The sequence below is a fragment of the Capra hircus genome, chromosome 17, assembly GCF_001704415.2.
Source record: "Capra hircus breed San Clemente chromosome 17, ASM170441v1, whole genome shotgun sequence".
Taxonomy (NCBI): Eukaryota; Metazoa; Chordata; class Mammalia; order Artiodactyla; family Bovidae; genus Capra; species Capra hircus.
Window position 1 is genome coordinate 16,856,606 of NC_030824.1, and position 18,053 is coordinate 16,874,658.

Below are 18,053 nucleotides of genomic sequence, written 5' to 3' on the forward strand. Positions count from 1 at the left end.
GCGCGGGCCTCCGTAGAACGGTCTCTTGCTGACCTCTCTTTTCATTGGTGTTGAACGAGGTGGGCGGGTCGCCGAGAAGCGTGAGGAAGGGAAGGCGGCGGTGATTGTGGTGACTGAGCGGAGCCCAGTGACAGGATGGTGAGTACCGCAGTTGCGACCACGGAGGCCTGCCTCTCGCCTGAGGTTCTGCGTCGTTGGGAGCCGCTGGGAGTCTCTGGGCGAGGGCTTGGGTGATCCTGGAGGCCGTGACGGGCGCGACCGCGGCCTGGGCTGGTGCCTGGGGAAAGGCAAAGGAGGAAAGAGAGCGGCCACCTCTGGGTGCGGCCAGCCCGGGCCTTGCATCCCGGCCCCAGGGGCCAGAGGACGTCCGAAGGCGGAAAGGGCCACTCAGCTGCTGCTTCTGTCAGGAGACCCGCACGCCCGAGCCGGGGAAGGCTTTGGGCCTGTGCCTTGGGAGTCCCCGAGAAAGGAGCCGCGGGATCCCCTCCGTTTCCAGACGTTTCCTAGCTCTTTTCCCGCAAAAAGCACCTCCCGCTGGTTGGTAACCCACTGGTTACCACCCCCATGTGGCGAAAACTGGCTTCTCGGATGCAAAACGGGAAGAAGCGAGTAGAATTATCTACCTATTTTAATTTGCTGTCTGGGGAAAGGGGATAAGTCTCCTTTCTCCCCTGAAATAACGTGCAGCTGCCATTGAAATGTGGCGGTGTCCCCTCAAAGGACTGGATTTGGCTTTTTTTTTTTTTTTTTTTTTTTGGCTTTTAAGAATTGCTGGAACTACTTGCTTCTTCAGGAGATTGCGACCCTTTAGAGTAGAATTCCTTAGTAGTTTTCGAACTGATTTTGTGAGTACGTATGTTCTTCTAGTTAAAGGGCCATTATTGGCGGCCAAGAGGAATTTGGGAAGCTTTACCTCATTGTGCATCGGATTGCCCCGGACCGACCCGTCACCCCCTCACCCCCAATAAGTCGGTACCCCTAAGACTTTCCTACGTGAAAACTTGGGAGCTACTGCTGGAGAGGCCTAATAGCTGTAATCAGATTTTCAAAGTGCCCTTGATTTTCAGAAAAGTTAAGAGCGGTTTGAAAAGGAGCTCTGATAATCTTGGTGTTTGTTGATAAAAAGGGGCTGCTCTCTGTGATGAACATCCAGTGCGTTTTTAAAATAATCGTGATTCTATAACAAGCAACCTTTAAGGTGCCTTATAAACGTGACATTCGTGATCTGTGGTTCTTTAGTACTTTGTACATGTTAGAGACTCTAGTCTCACTTACGATTTTTGCTTCTAAACAGATTCCAGATTAGAGTAGTCCAGTTAAAATTAATTTTGAGACATCTTATCCCGGGGAGAAGATGAAATTACCTGACATGATTTAAGTATTCATGTTTCTGAGATTTTTTTGAGAGGTAGTTTTTCAGGGTAGTTGTACTGAAGTAGATTCACTTTTCATGTGAAATAGAACTGGGCAAGGTTTAGAGCATTGATGGATTTTTTTACAATTAAAAGCATTTTATTTGGTAAAGAGACTAAAAATGTTTAATATTCAGCAGTATCCAGAGTCTGTGGGCGACAAATTTAGGTGTGGGGGAAAGTCCAGTTTTAGCTGGAGGAGGGTGTCTGCTTCTATCATCCAGTATCTGGTGACTTGATGATGTATTCATAGTGCTGTGTTAGATCTTCTGTACAAAATAATGACCTAGCTGCAGCATAATTTTCCAACTACTAGAATTTTAAACATAAGAGGATTAAAGTCAATGTATTTAAAGAATAATTAAGCCTAAAGAATCCAGAAAATGTTAGCTTTCATTTAAGCTATCAGTGGTGAATTTTCCAAATTGTTTTGTAAAATTCTAAACAGAACAACAAACAAAAGGGATAGGCGTCAAAGTGGAGAATGAGATTAAGAAAATTAGAAAAGATTGTAAATGTGTGTTTGTGTGTGTGTGTGATATTTAATAGTACAGCAAATGGTTCTTTTGGTATTGTTTTGAGCAAAGCTGATTTTTAACATTTTCTTTCATAACACTCAGAAATCATTAACAATTGTTTGCTTATTCATTTGATGAGTTTTTTGTTCTTTTTTGGTTTGTTTCTTTTCGTTGCTTTCTTTTAACATTGGTCATGTTTCACCCTTTTTTTTTCATTCCCCTGTCTGCAATCAACTTCTTCATTCCACTAAGGCTGGGCACAGAGTAAGTTTCTTCTCTTAGCTCCTACTAACAGTGGTGGTGGGGTGGCTGATTACTGGGATTTCACCCTTTTACAGTCTCTCAAATAGCAAGTAACCAAATTTTCTATGCTTTGATTAGATTGGTTCTTTATTTAAATTTAACAAGACTGCCATTTCCAGAATCTTTTGCCATCTTAAAAGACTCTATGTAATCTATGTCTAACCTGCACTGTCAAAGTGTGGAATTTGGGCAAAGACGCTGCTCAAAGTATGACATCTGTTATGTGACACTGTTCCCCATATAACTTCGTTAGCTGCAGGAAACCAGAGTCCTAGTAAGGATCCTTATTAATTTGAAATGATTTCTTTGTGGCCTTTCATTGTTACATCTTTAAACTGCTAATAGGGTAGGTACACTTAGGTATAATCCACAGTACGTTATAGAATTCAGGTTATTGATCATTATAAAGTACTATGTTTTATGAATGTTTGTTCAGCCACACTCAGATTGAACAGCTCATTCATGATTAATCCCAAACATTTTCAACCTGTTACAGTCATATACCCTTAATTTATGAGTTTGAGGTTCTTTTTTTTTTTAATATAGAAATTTGTTTTTTTACCTTTTTCTTAAATGCCAGCTTCCCACATTAACTATGCACTTCAATCCATATCTGAAGGGATCCCCCTCTAAAGATGAAGATTGTTCTATCTGCAGGTACTTTTGTATTGATTACCACTGAGGGTGGAAGCTATGTGGTGGTTTTTAGTTTTATAGATGTTTTGTCCACTGAGATCTGGATTGAAACAATATAAGTCATTGAGCAAATACTGGCTGAAACTACTCTTTGTAAAGAAGCTTATTTAATAATTTCTTTTAAAGTGCACGGGTTTTGTTACCTTGTGTTACTTTGGTTACTATATGTTCTGTTGACATTTCCTTTGGTTTGTAATCATTTTGATATTTGCTGCAAGATGAATCAAGCTGATTGTGGTAATAATTTTAATTTTACACCTTTTGATTAATTTTAATTTACAAAGTCTGTAGTGGCCAAACTTTTCTGTTGATCTTAAGACAGTTAATATTTCCTTTGGTAATATCAAGGAATAGTCATACCTTCTTTGAAACCAGTTAAAGGGCTTCTACATTTATGGATGGGACGTCTGTGTGGAAAGACATCCTGTTGTAGAAAGAAGGTGCCTGTACTGTCTATGGCCATACCACCCTGATTTCCTCTGAAGGTGCTTATAGTAATCCACGTGGAGAAATTGATTCTGTTGTCCTTTGGAGGGCAGATAACTATTTTTATATGACCTTTTTGACAATTCTGTTAAATGATGTATACATGTGAAATCTTGACATTTTAAAATTAAAAATTCACAGAATTGAGGTTTTTAAATTCTTGTGTTTATGTGCAGAATTTGTTTTTATCATCTGAGATTGTGTTCCAACTCTAAACCACCTCCTGCTAAATTATCACTTATTTGGTTGATCTTCCTTTCTTTTTTTAATGCTCTAATGTACATGAAATTTGTGATTTGTTATTTTAAGTTTGGGAACTAAACTGAGGATAGGCAGTTTAATCCAGACAAAAATACGACAGGATTTCTAACAATGAAAGAAAGAGAGGATAACAAAGATTACAATTCAAAAGCACGTTTGTCCTACTGAAACTCTTTGAGGCATAGGCTGTTTTTATTTTTCTGTAATGTATAGTTAATATTTTAAGTAACGAATATTGTAAATTTTGGCTACTCTTCCTCCAAATAGTTGTCAACATAGTGAATTATAGAGTTAACTTTTTTCTCTTATCATTATAATTTTAACCATTCTTTTTATTAATGTCCCTGGAATTAATATATGTTGTACATTTAAAACTGCAGAAATATGAATTACCATATCAAAATTCCATAGGGTTCAGTTTTCAATTTTTTTATGGAGTTTAATTTTATAGGTCTCTAAATGAATTGCTTTAGAAAGCTTGGCTTTATTCTCAATAAATAGAATGGTTACTTGTATTGTGTGTACACCTATTTGTGACCAAAATAAACTAAGACTGATTTAGAATCACATGTATTGTTAAAATGTTCATGATAGGAACTGTGTGAATAAGTTCTGCTCTTTGGGTTCTGAAGTCTGATTAATTTAATTTAAAAGAGGAATTATGGGAGGAGAATATCTTATTTTGAAATCATGTTTAACATTACACCTTTTCTCACCTTGACACTTTAAAGTTGGTGTTGGTATTAGGAGACCTGCACATCCCACATCGGTGCAACAGTTTGCCAGCTAAGTTCAAAAAACTGCTGGTGCCAGGGAAGATTCAGCACATTCTCTGCACCGGAAACCTTTGCACCAAAGAGAGTTATGACTATCTCAAGACTCTGGCTGGCGATGTCCATATTGTGAGAGGAGACTTCGATGAGGTGATGTACTTCCCTTTGCCTTCCCAAATACTTCCTTTTTCTTTTTTTTTTTCTTGTTGGGTTGACTATATGCTCATGAAATATTTCCTTTTCTTGATTCTTATATATGTATAAGCTTTATTTTTTAGACCAGAGTTTCTCAACTGTTAAGGTCTTTTTTTTTCCCCTAGTGTTCCAGTGAAAACATACTATATGCATGGTTTGAAAATGGCTGATTTTAGACTGCTTATTAAACGTTACATACTTGTTCTAACTGAACTGATACAGTTTTGTTTCTATTTTTTGTCGTGCTATCGTTTAGAATGCAAAGTTTTGTTAGGAATTTAACTGCCACCATCTCTGCTACCGGTTCTAAGCCACTGTATCACTTTACTGTGTCCAACTTCCTGATACTACCCTTGCTTCCTCCATAGTTTGTTCTCCAAGTAGCAGCCAGAGTGACCTCTTATAGGTGAAGTGAGATCAGATCACTTCTCTGCTAAAAATCCTACCATGGCTCCCTATCTCAAGGGTTAAGTATAAACAGGCATGAAGGAGTTGTGAGGAGCGGGTAGACTGTTCTGTATCTTGACTGTGGCAGCATGACTATATGTGTTTGTCAAAACTCCTTGAATTGTATACCAGGAAGAGTAATTTTCCTGTATGGAAGTTATATCTCCATAAATCTTGCCTTAGAGAAAAAATAAGGAGTCCTAAAGTTCCAACTTTGCCTATTAATTAATACTGGGATTTTAGGCAAGCTGTATCCTCTTTCTTAGTTCCCTACTATGTAAATAAGATTGGAATAGATGATTTTTAAGACCCCTGCCAGTGTTAACACCGTATGATCAAGCTTAGTAAACCTGACTCTAGTGTGAAATTTTTATTTTGTATTTCTGGAAATAGAAGATTTTTCATAAATTAACTTCGCTGGTGCTCCTTTTTTTTGCAGTTAAGTTTGAATAAACTAGAGTTGGCATGAAGGTGGGATGAGGGTTGGGGGTGATGAAATAGGAAAGGGCAGACATGTTAACAGAGTATAGGTTTGGATTATTAAAAATATATTAGGAGTTCTGTTTGTGATATGCTAGTTTCAGTAGCAAGAATTAAATTTCTTTTTGCTTCTAATTTGCTAATAAATTCACCAACCCTGGAGCCATACTTCCAGGGTTTAGATCTTGGCTTAAACAGTTAATAACTGTGACGTTAGGCAAGCTGTGTTAACTTCTGTGTACCTTATTTTCCTCATCCATAAAGTAGAGGTCAAAATGAAACCTACCTCTTAGGGTTGTTTGTAAGTATTACATAGGTTGACATTTATAACCTCTTGGAAGAGTGCCTGGTTCATACTAAGTGCTACATAAGTGTTAACTATCATTATTATATTATTCTAAGCCATTAACTATTAAAGCCTGGGATGCAATTTCAACACATCCTAGCTTACAGGTCATATTCCTTGGATTCTTAGAGGAAACACAAATTTGGGGGAATTACTCTGTAAAGAACTCATAGTCTATAAAAATAAACTCAATAAAGAGATTGCATGATAAATTCCAGTTCTGAAGGAAGTTATGTTTTGAGCAGTTACAGCCTTAGATTGCGAAGAAATCAGATGTTTAACAGATTTGTTGGTTGTGGAGCACTGTTTCAAAACACCAGTATGAGATTGAATATTTAAAAGAAAGTTATTTATAAACATCAGTATCTCTAAAATATTTTTTTATGTCTTTTGTATTTTAGAATCTGAATTATCCAGAGCAGAAAGTTGTGACTGTTGGGCAGTTCAAAATTGGTTTGATCCATGGACATCAAGTTATTCCATGGGGAGATATGGCCAGCCTAGCCCTATTGCAGAGGCAGTTTGATGTGGACATTCTTATTTCAGGACATACACATAAATTTGAAGCATTTGAGCATGAAAATAAATTCTACATTAATCCAGGTTCTGCCACTGGAGCATATAATGCCTTGGAAACGTGAGTAGTATGCAATTTTGGGGTTTTATAAAAAGTTAATAATTGCACATGTGACATTTTGTAAAAGATAAATATGGTTACTTAAATAATTACAGCCTTTTTGGCAGTATTCTATTGATGATTATCTTTAATATGTCTAACAACCAGATTTCTCCTTGAATCCCAATTGTCATCCTAAGTTGAAATTTATAATGCTATGGCTTTTTAATGCAAAACAATGACATTATTTATATTTTCTTCCAGAAACATTATTCCTTCATTTGTGTTGATGGATATCCAGGCTTCTACAGTTGTCACTTACGTGTATCAGCTAATTGGAGATGATGTGAAAGTAGAACGAATCGAATACAAAAAGTCTTAAAGCCAGGCCTGTCCTGTTGATTTTTCTCCTGGGCCTTTTTTTTTTTTCATTCCCCTGTTCAACTCAAGTAATTAAACATTTAAGAGCCACAAAATTGTATCACTTTTATAATATTTTGCAGTAAAATATATCGTCTTCTGTTAATACAGTGTTGGAGCTTCTTGTAAACTATAAGATTATATTTAGTTTAAGTATATGATTTCTATGAAAAAATGTTCACTACACAGTAAATGGTCACACGTTAAAAAAAATTTAGCCTTGTAAATATCTTCATAGTTGATATTTGGAACTTTATTACCAAAGTAGTGCATGAAGAGGAAGAACCTAGACTTTCTTGTATACATTTTTCTCTTCTCCAGTAATAAACAGTTACCTTTCATTTATACTTTCTTGGTTAAACTCTGTTTTAATTTTTAAAAATCATGAAAATAAGAGGCCAAATGAAACTGCAGACAAGTGTTACAGTGATAAGGTAGATGACTTCAGAGCTCATTCCTTAACAACTGTTCTAGATCATAATGTTGGACTCAGGTTTTATTTTCTAAATAGTATACCATATTGACATAGTAAATCCAGTGATTTTTCAGACTGTTGCTTTTAAATGCCCTGTTCTTTTAAGTTTTAACAACAAAATTTTGCAAACATTAATGTTTAATTCAGGAAGATAACATGCACATGTATTCATAGCAGTATTATTTACAATTGCTAAGATATGGAAAGAACCTAAGGATTCATCAACAGATGAATGGATGAAGATGTGAATATTACTCGCCATTAAAAAAAGTGAAATTTTGCCATTTGCAGAAACATGGATAGACTTGGAGGGTATTATGCTAAATAAAGTCAGGGAAAGACAGATTACTGTAGATATCACTTGTTTGTGGCATCTAAAAAATTAGTGAATATAACAAAAAGGCAACATGGATATAGAGAACAAACTAGTGGTTACAGGGGGAGCGGCAAGATAGGAATAAGGGGATCAACAGGTACAAACTTAAAATATGAATAAGCTACAAGGATATATTGTATAACATAGGGAATATAGCCAGTATTTTATAACTAAAAATGGAGTATAACCTTTAAAAATTGTGAATCACTATGTTGTATACCTGAAACTTACATAATGTATATCAACTGTACCTCAAAAAATTAAAAATTTTTTTAAACACTGATGTTTAGAAGGTAAGAACACTAGAGTGAAAATGTAATGTGACTAGTTGTTTTGTTAGTACAACTCTTGTACTGTTGTATTAAAACTTAAATCTTTAGTTTGAGAGTCCAAGTGTTTGGCAATTTTCTAAAATAGGGCAAATTGATATTTCTATTTTTAAGTTCAAGAAGATAATACTTACTGAGTACCTTCTGTATAAGGCAGGGTATTATCTCTATCAAAGGCTGTTCTATATCAGGATATTCAGAGTTTTCCTCAGCCTGAGGAAAATATTTCTAGGATATTCTAATGTTGCTATTTTAGGACTTGTAAACAGAATTATACAATGCATTTGTCAGCTTTAAAGAAAAATAATTCAGATTTTAGGTGACAATAAATTTTAATTGTATCTAGGAATACAAGCATGTGTTACACATAATTTTTATTACATAAATATCAGTAGTGCATGAAACTACATCAGACTTTTTATGTTGTGGTAAAAGTTTCTGAACAAGCTAAAATTACTTGAATAACAATACTGCCCTAAATGTAGAGAGAGGACACAATTCACAATCCCTTCCCCCACCTTTGGCACATCATCAATACTCAGGTTGTCAAGTTAACATCAGATGTTCTCCCTGTTCTTCAATTGACATTGATTGCATACACTTATTTAGTAAATCTTCTTCCTTTTTTTCTTCATTCATGTATGATTCAGAATCATTTGTAGAAACTGAAGGGAAAATAAAGAGTCTATAATGTCTGTTTTGGAAATAAACTATTTCATCCTGAAAATTGAGATTTGTATTTAAGAACAAGCTTCAAAATTACCTACCTTATTAATAAGCATTTGGCATAAACTTCCTGTAATTTTCAAAATTTCATGACTTCCCCCTCCCCCTAAATATCTCTTTTTAAAAGTAAGTTGCCTAATACTGTATTCTAATCAGGTTGTATTATAGCAAATTCTTTGCTACTAAGTCCTGTTTTCCCATTGGCTTTGCAAAAATCTTTTCACTGGGGGAAGTTATAGCTTTAGTATTCTCCATTCCTTAAGTTTCTTATTGCTTTTCTCTTGGGACCACAGGGACTCTTCCTCTGTCTGTGGTTTCCTTCAGGTGTTCTTTTTGGAACCATACTTATGTTCTACCCTGCCATTTCCCTCATTTCTTGGGTAGGCATAGCATGGTACTTACAGCAGAGCTGGGTGGTGCTGTCACACAGCAGTGGGATAGGGGTTCAGAAGGCCTAACTTCCCTACTTCCTACCCACTTCCCTCCTACTGTGGTAGTAACTAGGTAACTGTTTTAACTTCCACTTAATCCTTTCCACTTAATCAATTCTGAGAAATACCTCAGCATTCAGTTTTCCTTCCTCTTTTGCCTTTTTCATTTTGTCATACTTGGGGTAGAAGGATCCTTTAAGCCAGTCCTTCCTAAATGTGGATTTATCTGAGTAGCTCTGCAAAATTTTGCTAATGTTGGTTTGCTTCCTCTGGTTTGTTGAATATTAAACAAAAAGGTATAGGTGATATAGCCCTTTGTTAACTATTTGATGCATACAAAATTCGCTATTAGGGTATTTCCCTGGTGGTTCAGTGGTTAAGACTGCTTCCACTGCAGGGGGCACAGGTTCGATCCCTGGTCAGGGAACTAAGATCTCTCATGTTGCACAAGTAGCCAAAAAAATGTTTTCAATGCTATCTGTCAAAAAATTACACTATCTCATAAAAGAAGTGCTGTGGCATGAAAAGGTCATGTTTATGGCTCTGAGTTCTGACAAATTTCATTCTCTATTAAGTCTCTGGCCTTGACTATAATATCTTTACTTAGAAATACATTGAATCTTAACTTCCCTGACCACTGATCTTTTATGTGGAAACAGAAATCGATTTCATGTTGTTTGGAGCAGTAAGCAAATCACACTTCAAAATTTTTAATGTCTTCTCTAATAGAAATGGAGCTATATTGGGTTTAATATTTTTAAAGCATAACATCTTTAAAAATATATTAAAAATTCCACATTTACCTGATTTCATGAACAGTCTGCCTGGTTTTCTAAAAATCTTCAATGATTTACATCTTGTTTTAGATGCATATCCAGTTTTTAAACTGTAAGAAAGAGAAGCATCCTAATTGGAACTAGCAAGTGCACAGTTGTCTAATATATGTGGAAGACCATACAAATTTTTATTAAGCTGCCGACATCACCAAAGAGACCCTTTTAGCCCCTGAATTCTCACATAACTTATTAACCCGAGATGCAAAGCTATCAGTTGTAGCATAGGTTGAATAATCAAGCATCTTAATCTCTTTTTTCCTTTTTGGTTTATAGTATTCTATTCCCTTATGCAGAAGCCACCGTATACTTCTCCTTTTGGAAGAGTTTGTATTATTTTGAATTTAAGAGGGAATCATTTAAAAGGGTTCTAGCTGATCAAAATTTTTACAATTCCACAAAATTCAAAAAGCAGTAGCAGGACTTGTGGCAGAGCGGCTAAGAATCTGCCTGCCAATGCAGGGGACATGGATCCGATCCCTGGTCCAGGAAGATTCCACAAGCCCCAACTACTGAGCCCACCCTCTTCAGCCCCTGAGCCACAACTACTGAAGCCTGCCTGCTGCATCTGCTGAAGCCTGTGCACCAAGGGCCTGTGCTCAACAAGAGAAACCACCTCAATGAGAAGCCAGTGCACTTCAATGAAGAATAGCCCCTGCTCGCTGCAACTGGAGAAAAGTCCATGCAAAGCAACAAAGACCCAGTGCAGCCAAAAATAAGTAAAATTACACATATTAAAAAAAAAAAAAGCAGTAGCATATCCCAGTCAGCTCAATAAAGAGGCCATAAGATAGTATTCTTTTGTGCCTTTGTCCAACCTATTCTGAACTTAAAGTGAACTTATAAGGAGCATGAGAAATAACATCATTTAGCTACCCTTCAAGTAAAGTTGGGGGTACATTTTTTCTCTGAAACAAAAGGAAACAGACCCTTCTTTGTTTCTCACTGGTCGCCAAAGCGAATGTTGTATCATCTCAGGTGCAGATGCAGCTGCAATGTTAGAAGGTCCCAAGTCCTCTCTCTCCAGCTGGTGTCGCCATGTAGTACAGGGGTAATGCTGCTTCTGTGAGGAATGAGAACTGAGGTGGCCCCTGTGATGAGTGAGGACACCTGTACACAAATCACCTCTGTTAGAATGCTCTCTTGTTTCTTGTGAGAACTATTGAGAAACTACCTGAAGGTACACCTGCCTGGCTTTTGGGAGCTGCGCTGGATCACATGCATGTAGTGCCTCTTCATTAAAGTCCTCAGATAGCTTGCATTATAGATCTTAGCAATGCTACACAGGTAGCGCTTCTCGACTAAGGTGAGGTCTGGATGCTAAAAGACAAAATGTATAGGCTGTATTGTAGAACAGAGGTTGGCAATATTCCATATCTGAAAGGATGAAATGTTCAGGAGTGTCGTACCATCTGTACATTTTACTTATGCAAATTCAGCTACATTAATCTGGCTCAAAATTTACCAATTTGCACACCTCTTTAATAACCATAATTTACATTGCTCTAGAGAGGTTAATTCTGGCAGCTATGATCTTTAATGGATAATACAGATCAACAGTCATGAAATACTTGTTGCCATTTTCTTGCTTGCTTTTAATTTTAGAGTCCTTGAGCAAAATCTTTATGAGGTTGGGTTTCTATCACTAGAGTGGAACTTTCCTCAGGCATCTTTGTGCTTGGGGCACTAAGCTTCCTGAGTGAAGAAATATACATTAAAGCCAAAGTATCATAAAGCATGAAAATATTCCTATGAAAGGGAATCTATAATGATAAAATTCTTGCATTGATTAATGAATTTGCTGCTGCTAAGTCGCTTCAGTCGTGTCCTACTCTATGCGATCCCATAGATGGCAGCCCACCCCAGCAGATATTTATGGACTCCTCCCTGGTGGCTCAGACAGTAAAGTGTCTGCCTGCAATGCAGGAGACCCGGGTTCGATCGCTGGGTTGGGAAGATCCCCTAGAGAAGGAAATGGCAACCCACTCCAGTACTCTTGCCTGGAAAATCCCATGGACAGAAGAGCCTAGTAGGTTATGGTCCATGGGTCGCAAAGAGTTGGACACGACTGAGTGACTTCACTAGACAATGTGCTGGGTGTACCTGTGTTCGACAGTGCTTTACTCTCTTGAGTGGGTGAGTGAGTGAAGTCGCTCAGTTGTGTCTGACTCTGCCACCCCATGGACACCAGGTTCCTCCGTCCATGGGATTTTCTAGGCAAGAGTACTGGAGTGGGTTGCCATTTCCTTCTCCAGTTACTCTCTTAACTAGATTCAATAAAAAGTTCAACTCTGAATACAAAGACTATTAGCATTTAAATAAAATATTGGTATTTAGTTAGCATACCTTTAGAAAGAAAGGCTCTGGCTTTGACTTAGAGGTGTGAATTGTTTGAGGCATTTTCCATAACTCTTGCAGCTTGGCTCTAGGTGAGTTCACTTTGTATCCATCTTTGATTCTGTCTGTAGGCAAGGACATTATAATGTGAATCTCATGAGCAAAGACTGGTTTAACAACAATTTTATCTGTTTACATGTGTGAGTGATTATTCTGGAGTACTAGTTTTGGTCAAACTATTAAATTTGAAGAGACTTCATGATTGCCATGTGGTTTTAGAGCACACAAAAAATCGAAGACATTTATAAATATTTACTATATATAATCATTGCATCTGGACAAAATTATTTTGAACTCAGCTGAGATGCAAAGGACTGATGCTAAAGCTGAAACTCCAATACTTTGGCCACCTCATGCAAAGAGTTGACTCATTGGAAAAGACTCTGATGCTGGGAAGGATTGGGGGCAGGAGGAGAAGGGGACGACAGAGGATGAGAGGGCTGGATGGCATCACCGACTCGATGGACGTGAGTTTGAGGGAACTCCGGGAGTTGGTGATGGACAGGGAGGCCTTCAGTTCAGTTCAGTTCAGTTCAGTCGCTCAGTCGTGTCCGACTCTTTGCGACCCCATAAATCGCAGCATGCCAGGCCTCCCTGTCCATCACCAACTCCCGGAGTTCACTCAAACCCACATCCATCGAGTCGGTGATGCCATCCAGCCATCTCATCCTCTGTCGTCCCCTTCTCCTCCTGCCCCCAATCCCTCCCAGCATCAGAGTCTTCCAATGCAGTCAGCTCTTCACATGAGGTGGCCAAAGTTTCAGCTTTAGCATCATTCCCCGCAAAGAACACCCAGGACTGATCTCCTTCAGAATGGACTGGTTGGATCTCCTTGCAGTCCAAGGGACTCTCAGGGAGGCCTGGCATGCTGCAATTCATGGAGTCGCAAAGAGTCGGACACGACCGAGCGACTGAACTGAACTGAGATGCAAACTGTTGACAGTATACTTCTTTAGTTCATTGTTTGTCAGACCATACTAAACAGGAATATACATGCAGGACTTGTGCTTTTAAAAGATTTTCAAAAATATTTTATCATTCAACTTCAGTATGTAGTTTCAAAATTTTATATTAGACACAACATAGAATAACACATTTTGTCCCTTTAATAAGGCAGTGTTAAAATGAAGAGCTTTGCAGAAATTAATTAAAACTTATTTTTACATAATTTCAGTTATTTCATTGTTTCAAATATGATGTAGGTAGATTAAAGTAATTGCCTTTAATAAAAATAAAAGTTGAGATGTTTTCGCAGAAGAATGGAAAGTAGTTTTTAGCTTCACATATGTTAAGATAACTCAGTATTACTAGCAGTTTGGGGAAAAACAGTGCCTGGCAAAGTTTAATCAGAAAATAACACTTTTTTACATTCCTATCCTCCCCATACACTTCCTCTTTCCAAGCAACCACTGATGCGTTTTCTATCACTATAGCTTAGTTTCTTGAGTTTGCTATAAATGGAAATATACAGTATATATTCTGGTTTTGTCTGACTTCTTTCGCTCAACTTAATTATTTTGAGATCTATTTATGTAATGTGTAACAATAGATAGTGCCTTTTTATTCTTGGGTTTTATTCCATTGCATGTTTATACCAGAATTTGATTATCCATCCACTTCTTGATGGAAATCTGGGTTGTTTCCCGTTTGGGGCTATTACAAACAGCTGGCAGAGTAAATTCCAAGTTAAAAATCTGTACTAGGTAAACTAAATAAGCACAGTTTTGTTTCCATTATTATTGATAACAAAGCCACTATAATTTTACATATTAAACCTTAAATTTAGTTACTTCTTCAAGATTTGGGGAAATTGGATGGTTAGTGCAAATAACTAAGAACTATATTTGCATACTAAAAGACTAGCTAATTTACCAACAAATACAAAATCATCCAGAAATTACATTATTATGATTGATCCTTAAAACATAATTTGGAATTTGTAATAATAAAAACGAACAGCAATTCAACATACTAAAAGTTTTATTTTTTAAGCCTTTTCAAGTCATAAGTGTAGAGTAATTATCTAAGAATATATTTTGTGTGTCCTTGTTAATAGTTCTGAGGTGCATATTAGAACTGGGACTAAAATTTAATTCCTCAGAAGCTTAGCATTTCTTTACAGAAAATGAAATCTTTAAAAACAATAGTTAAACACAACAAACAATCCAGGTGAAAATGGGCTATGGACTTAAATAGACTTTAGATGTCTTCAAAGAAGACATACAAGTGGTTAATGAACACATGAAAAGATGTTCACTATCACTAATCATTAGGGAAATGCAATCAAAATCACAATGGGACATCACTTCATAAGTATGAAAGTGAGAGAAAGTGAAAGTGAAGTCGCTCAGTGGTGTGCAACTCTTTTTGACCCCACGGACTGTAGCCTGCCAGGCTCCTCCATCCATGGGATTCTCAGGCAAGAATACTGGAGAGGGTTGCCATTTCCTTCTCATCAAAAAATGAAAACAAGTGTTAGCTAGGATGTGGAGAAACTGGACCTCTGTGTGTTGCTGCTGGGAATACAAAATGGTGCAGCTGCTGAGGAAATAGTATGGCAATTCCTCAAAAAATAAAACAGAATTGCCATGTGATTCAGCAATTCCATTTTAAAACAACCATATGTATATAAAATAAAGTTATGTGGATATATACACACACACACACAAATATGTGTGTTTTTCCTAGGTAACTGTAAGGACTATAAATTTTCCAAGAAAAAGCAAAGCGAATTCAAGTTTTATATATCATTTGAATTGAAATTGCTCACCCACAAAAAGTTAGTGAGAGGTCTTTGGGGGCCTGTCTTAACCTCTTACCTCCAGTAGCTATATCCTTAATTTCAAGTGAGAGGAAAACAATAGCATTGAAAAATATTTTATGTTCTTTGAAGTTGTACAATTGAGAATTTTTTCCTTCAATCTTTGTATTAATATAAACCCCAGATTATGTTCTGTCCTTTCAACCAACATCAGTTATAAATAGTTCTTTTCAGATTTTCTGCAATTTTGAAGTACTCTTTTGATGTGTGGTATTTTATTTGGGTGCTCCAGGTCTTAGTTGCAGCATATGTGATCTAGTTCTTGCCCAGAGATCAAACTTGGGCCCCCTGAACTGAGAACACAAGAGTCCTAGCCACTGAACCACCAGGGAAGTCCCTGATGTGAGATATCTTAGCAGGAGACAAAGACCTGCTGGATTGTTCTTTGAAAATCTTTAAAACTGAGTTTACCAAAGATGCTAATAAAGACTTTTTGAAACTCCATTGTATTAGTGTTATAGCAAAATTTATTTCTCTTAGCTACATTATTGATGCATATTATCGAGGCATATTATCTGCTTTATATACTCACCAGTACCTTTGGAATTCTGGTAATAAGAATGTCCAGCTGATCTGTTTTAAGAAAAAAAGGATGTATATAATATGTAACAATTGAAAGTTGTATAAGCATTAAATAAAGTATTTTAAATGAAAAATAAGGACAGTATTACATATGCTTTTTACTTTCCATTTCCATCAGCTATAATGTCTTGCAAAGCCTTCTCCTATAATTCTGGTTATATCCTAATGACTCCAAGCTTTTTCAAAGTGAATTATCAGAGATTTTTACCATACTATATATAAAGGATTTACTTTTAGCCAGATTTGGCCTTACTTTTACAGTCTCAGAATCTAATTCCTACACTGAGCTCAATGAAGTAATTGGGCTTCTGTGCTATCCATGATATTTTCTTCCTTTATTCTTAATAAAATTATTATACGTAATTTAAGGTGTACTGGAACTAAGTTGGTCTAGAATGTTTGTACAGTTCATTTTTTCGGTTCTCAAATTAAGACAAAACACTCCCCTTTTCCTCTTCCTACAGTTTTTTTCAATGACCAATTCACTGATGCTCTGATATACTAGGATCCAGAACTTTGTTAAACACTCTGAGGAGCAGAAAAGAGGAACATAGTACCATCCCGTCTTTAGAAGTCATCAATGCACCAAACACATATATATATTTTTAAAGATGGCCATGGGTGCAGCAGGAGCCATGACTATGGGCTTGAGAGGAACATCCAGCAGTTCTCACTTTTAGGGAATAACTGATGCAAGGGATGAGGTACTGCCTCCAACAGTAATTTCACCAACTATCTTCAGCGTCCAGAAAATAATAGTAAAAACCCATGGCAGAAACCATTATAATGCTGCTGCTGCTGCTGCTGCTGCTGCTGCTAAGTCACTTCAGTCGTGTCCTACTCTGTGCGACCCCAGAGACAACAGCCCACTAGGCTCCCCCAGTCCCTGGGATTCTCCAGGCAAGAACAGTGGAGTGGGTTACCATTTCCTTCTCCAAAACCATTACAATATTGTAAAGTAATTATTCTTCAATTAAAATTAAAATACAAAAAAGTTTCCACTAAGCGGTTAAAAAAGTAAAAACCTGCTCAGAATGGATTTATGAAAAAGGAACTATTGAGTGAAGAAAATGCCAAATTCAAGGTGCCTCTAAAACTTGTCTCATTACAGATTTTGAATCTCAATTTGACATAAAGGTGACACATGTCACACAGGGAAATGATTTGTTGACTTGGAAGCGCTCCTTTGAGCCTCTCTTCCCTTGGTGCCTCCCTAACCCCCTACCCTCAGCCTGCCAACTCCTTTTTGTAGAAATACAGCGGCCAGACGGCAAACGTTCAAGCAGATTTCGCAGCGCCCCCGGGACACAAGAAGCACCCAGACGACTGTCGCAGTCACTGCGTTTAGTCAGTCATTGCACCAACCCTTGTCCTCAGCTTTCCTCAGAAGCCCGTCCCCTAAACTGTGAGTCGGCCACAACAAAGGTTCTCCCTTCCTCTCACTTCAGTACACTAGGGACCAGTACACTAGGGACGAGTCCACAGGAGCAGCCAGCTCCCACCTCCTCCTCTACCCCGGGATCACGACCCAGGGCTGACGGCCATCCTCCCAAATCCCCCAGGGCCCCGCAGCCTCACCCGCCGCCGCCACCCTCGGCCCTGGCCACTGCGGGCGGCTCTGCGGAAGAACTGCACTCCGTCCAGCCGGACACTGGACCTTGGTTGGGCATCTCCTCCCGGGTGCCCTGACCGCGAGCTCTCTGCGAGCGAAGCTTTCCCCTTTCCCCTCCCCTGTCAGCACGCGTGCGTCAGGCCGGGAGATATTGGGGGTGAAGAGGCAGACGCTGGATTCTAGCCCCCTCTGATGAAGTCCGGACACTGCCCGAATAGCTTCGGGAAAGCGGAGAGGGCAGATCCAAGATCCTGGAATTAAGTTGGGGGAGGGGCGGGAGTTCATTAGTTGATTACGCGTTTGTTCATTTGCGTCTTTTTGTGGAAGGGATGCGTCGCAGAAAGGAAGTATAATTTCCCTCTAAAACGAAAGGTTCCTTTCACGTTAGTATCCAGACCCTCTGCAAATTTGCAAATCTTGAGGGTCACCATATAGGTCAAACAGCAGTACGCAAACCAAGGACCAAAGCACCTCGTTGAGGCATGCGGAGCGTTGTCGGTTGTTCGTTATCACCAAGG

At 38.1% G+C, this 18,053-nt stretch overlaps 2 protein-coding genes across 4 annotated transcripts; one reads left to right on the forward strand and one right to left on the reverse strand.

Moving 5' to 3' along the window:
* On the forward strand, positions 31–7,300 carry VPS29 (VPS29, retromer complex component). 2 transcript variants are annotated; one of them, XM_005691431.2, is made up of 5 exons: positions 38–138; positions 2,183–2,194; positions 4,408–4,599; positions 6,319–6,554; positions 6,798–7,300. In XM_005691431.2, the coding sequence occupies exons 1-5, from the start codon at positions 136–138 to the stop codon at positions 6,913–6,915; spliced, it is 561 nt and encodes a 186-aa protein (XP_005691488.1). In that variant the 5' UTR covers positions 38–135; the 3' UTR covers positions 6,916–7,300. The 2 variants fall into 2 exon arrangements, with proteins under 2 accessions (XP_005691489.1, XP_005691488.1); XM_005691432.3 differs by lacking the exon at positions 2,183–2,194 and having other exon boundaries at positions 31–138.
* On the reverse strand, positions 6,951–17,994 carry FAM216A (family with sequence similarity 216 member A). 2 transcript variants are annotated; one of them, XM_005691434.3, is made up of 7 exons: positions 17,502–17,994; positions 15,874–15,914; positions 12,470–12,585; positions 11,314–11,443; positions 11,053–11,233; positions 10,094–10,176; positions 6,951–8,798 (listed from the first exon to the last, which is right to left on the reverse strand). In XM_005691434.3, exons 1-7 carry the CDS (start codon positions 17,591–17,593, stop codon positions 8,680–8,682), a joined length of 762 nt encoding a protein of 253 aa, XP_005691491.1. In that variant the 5' UTR covers positions 17,594–17,994; the 3' UTR covers positions 6,951–8,679. The 2 variants fall into 2 exon arrangements, with proteins under 2 accessions (XP_005691491.1, XP_005691492.1); XM_005691435.2 differs by having other exon boundaries at positions 8,452–8,798; positions 15,880–15,914; positions 17,502–17,688.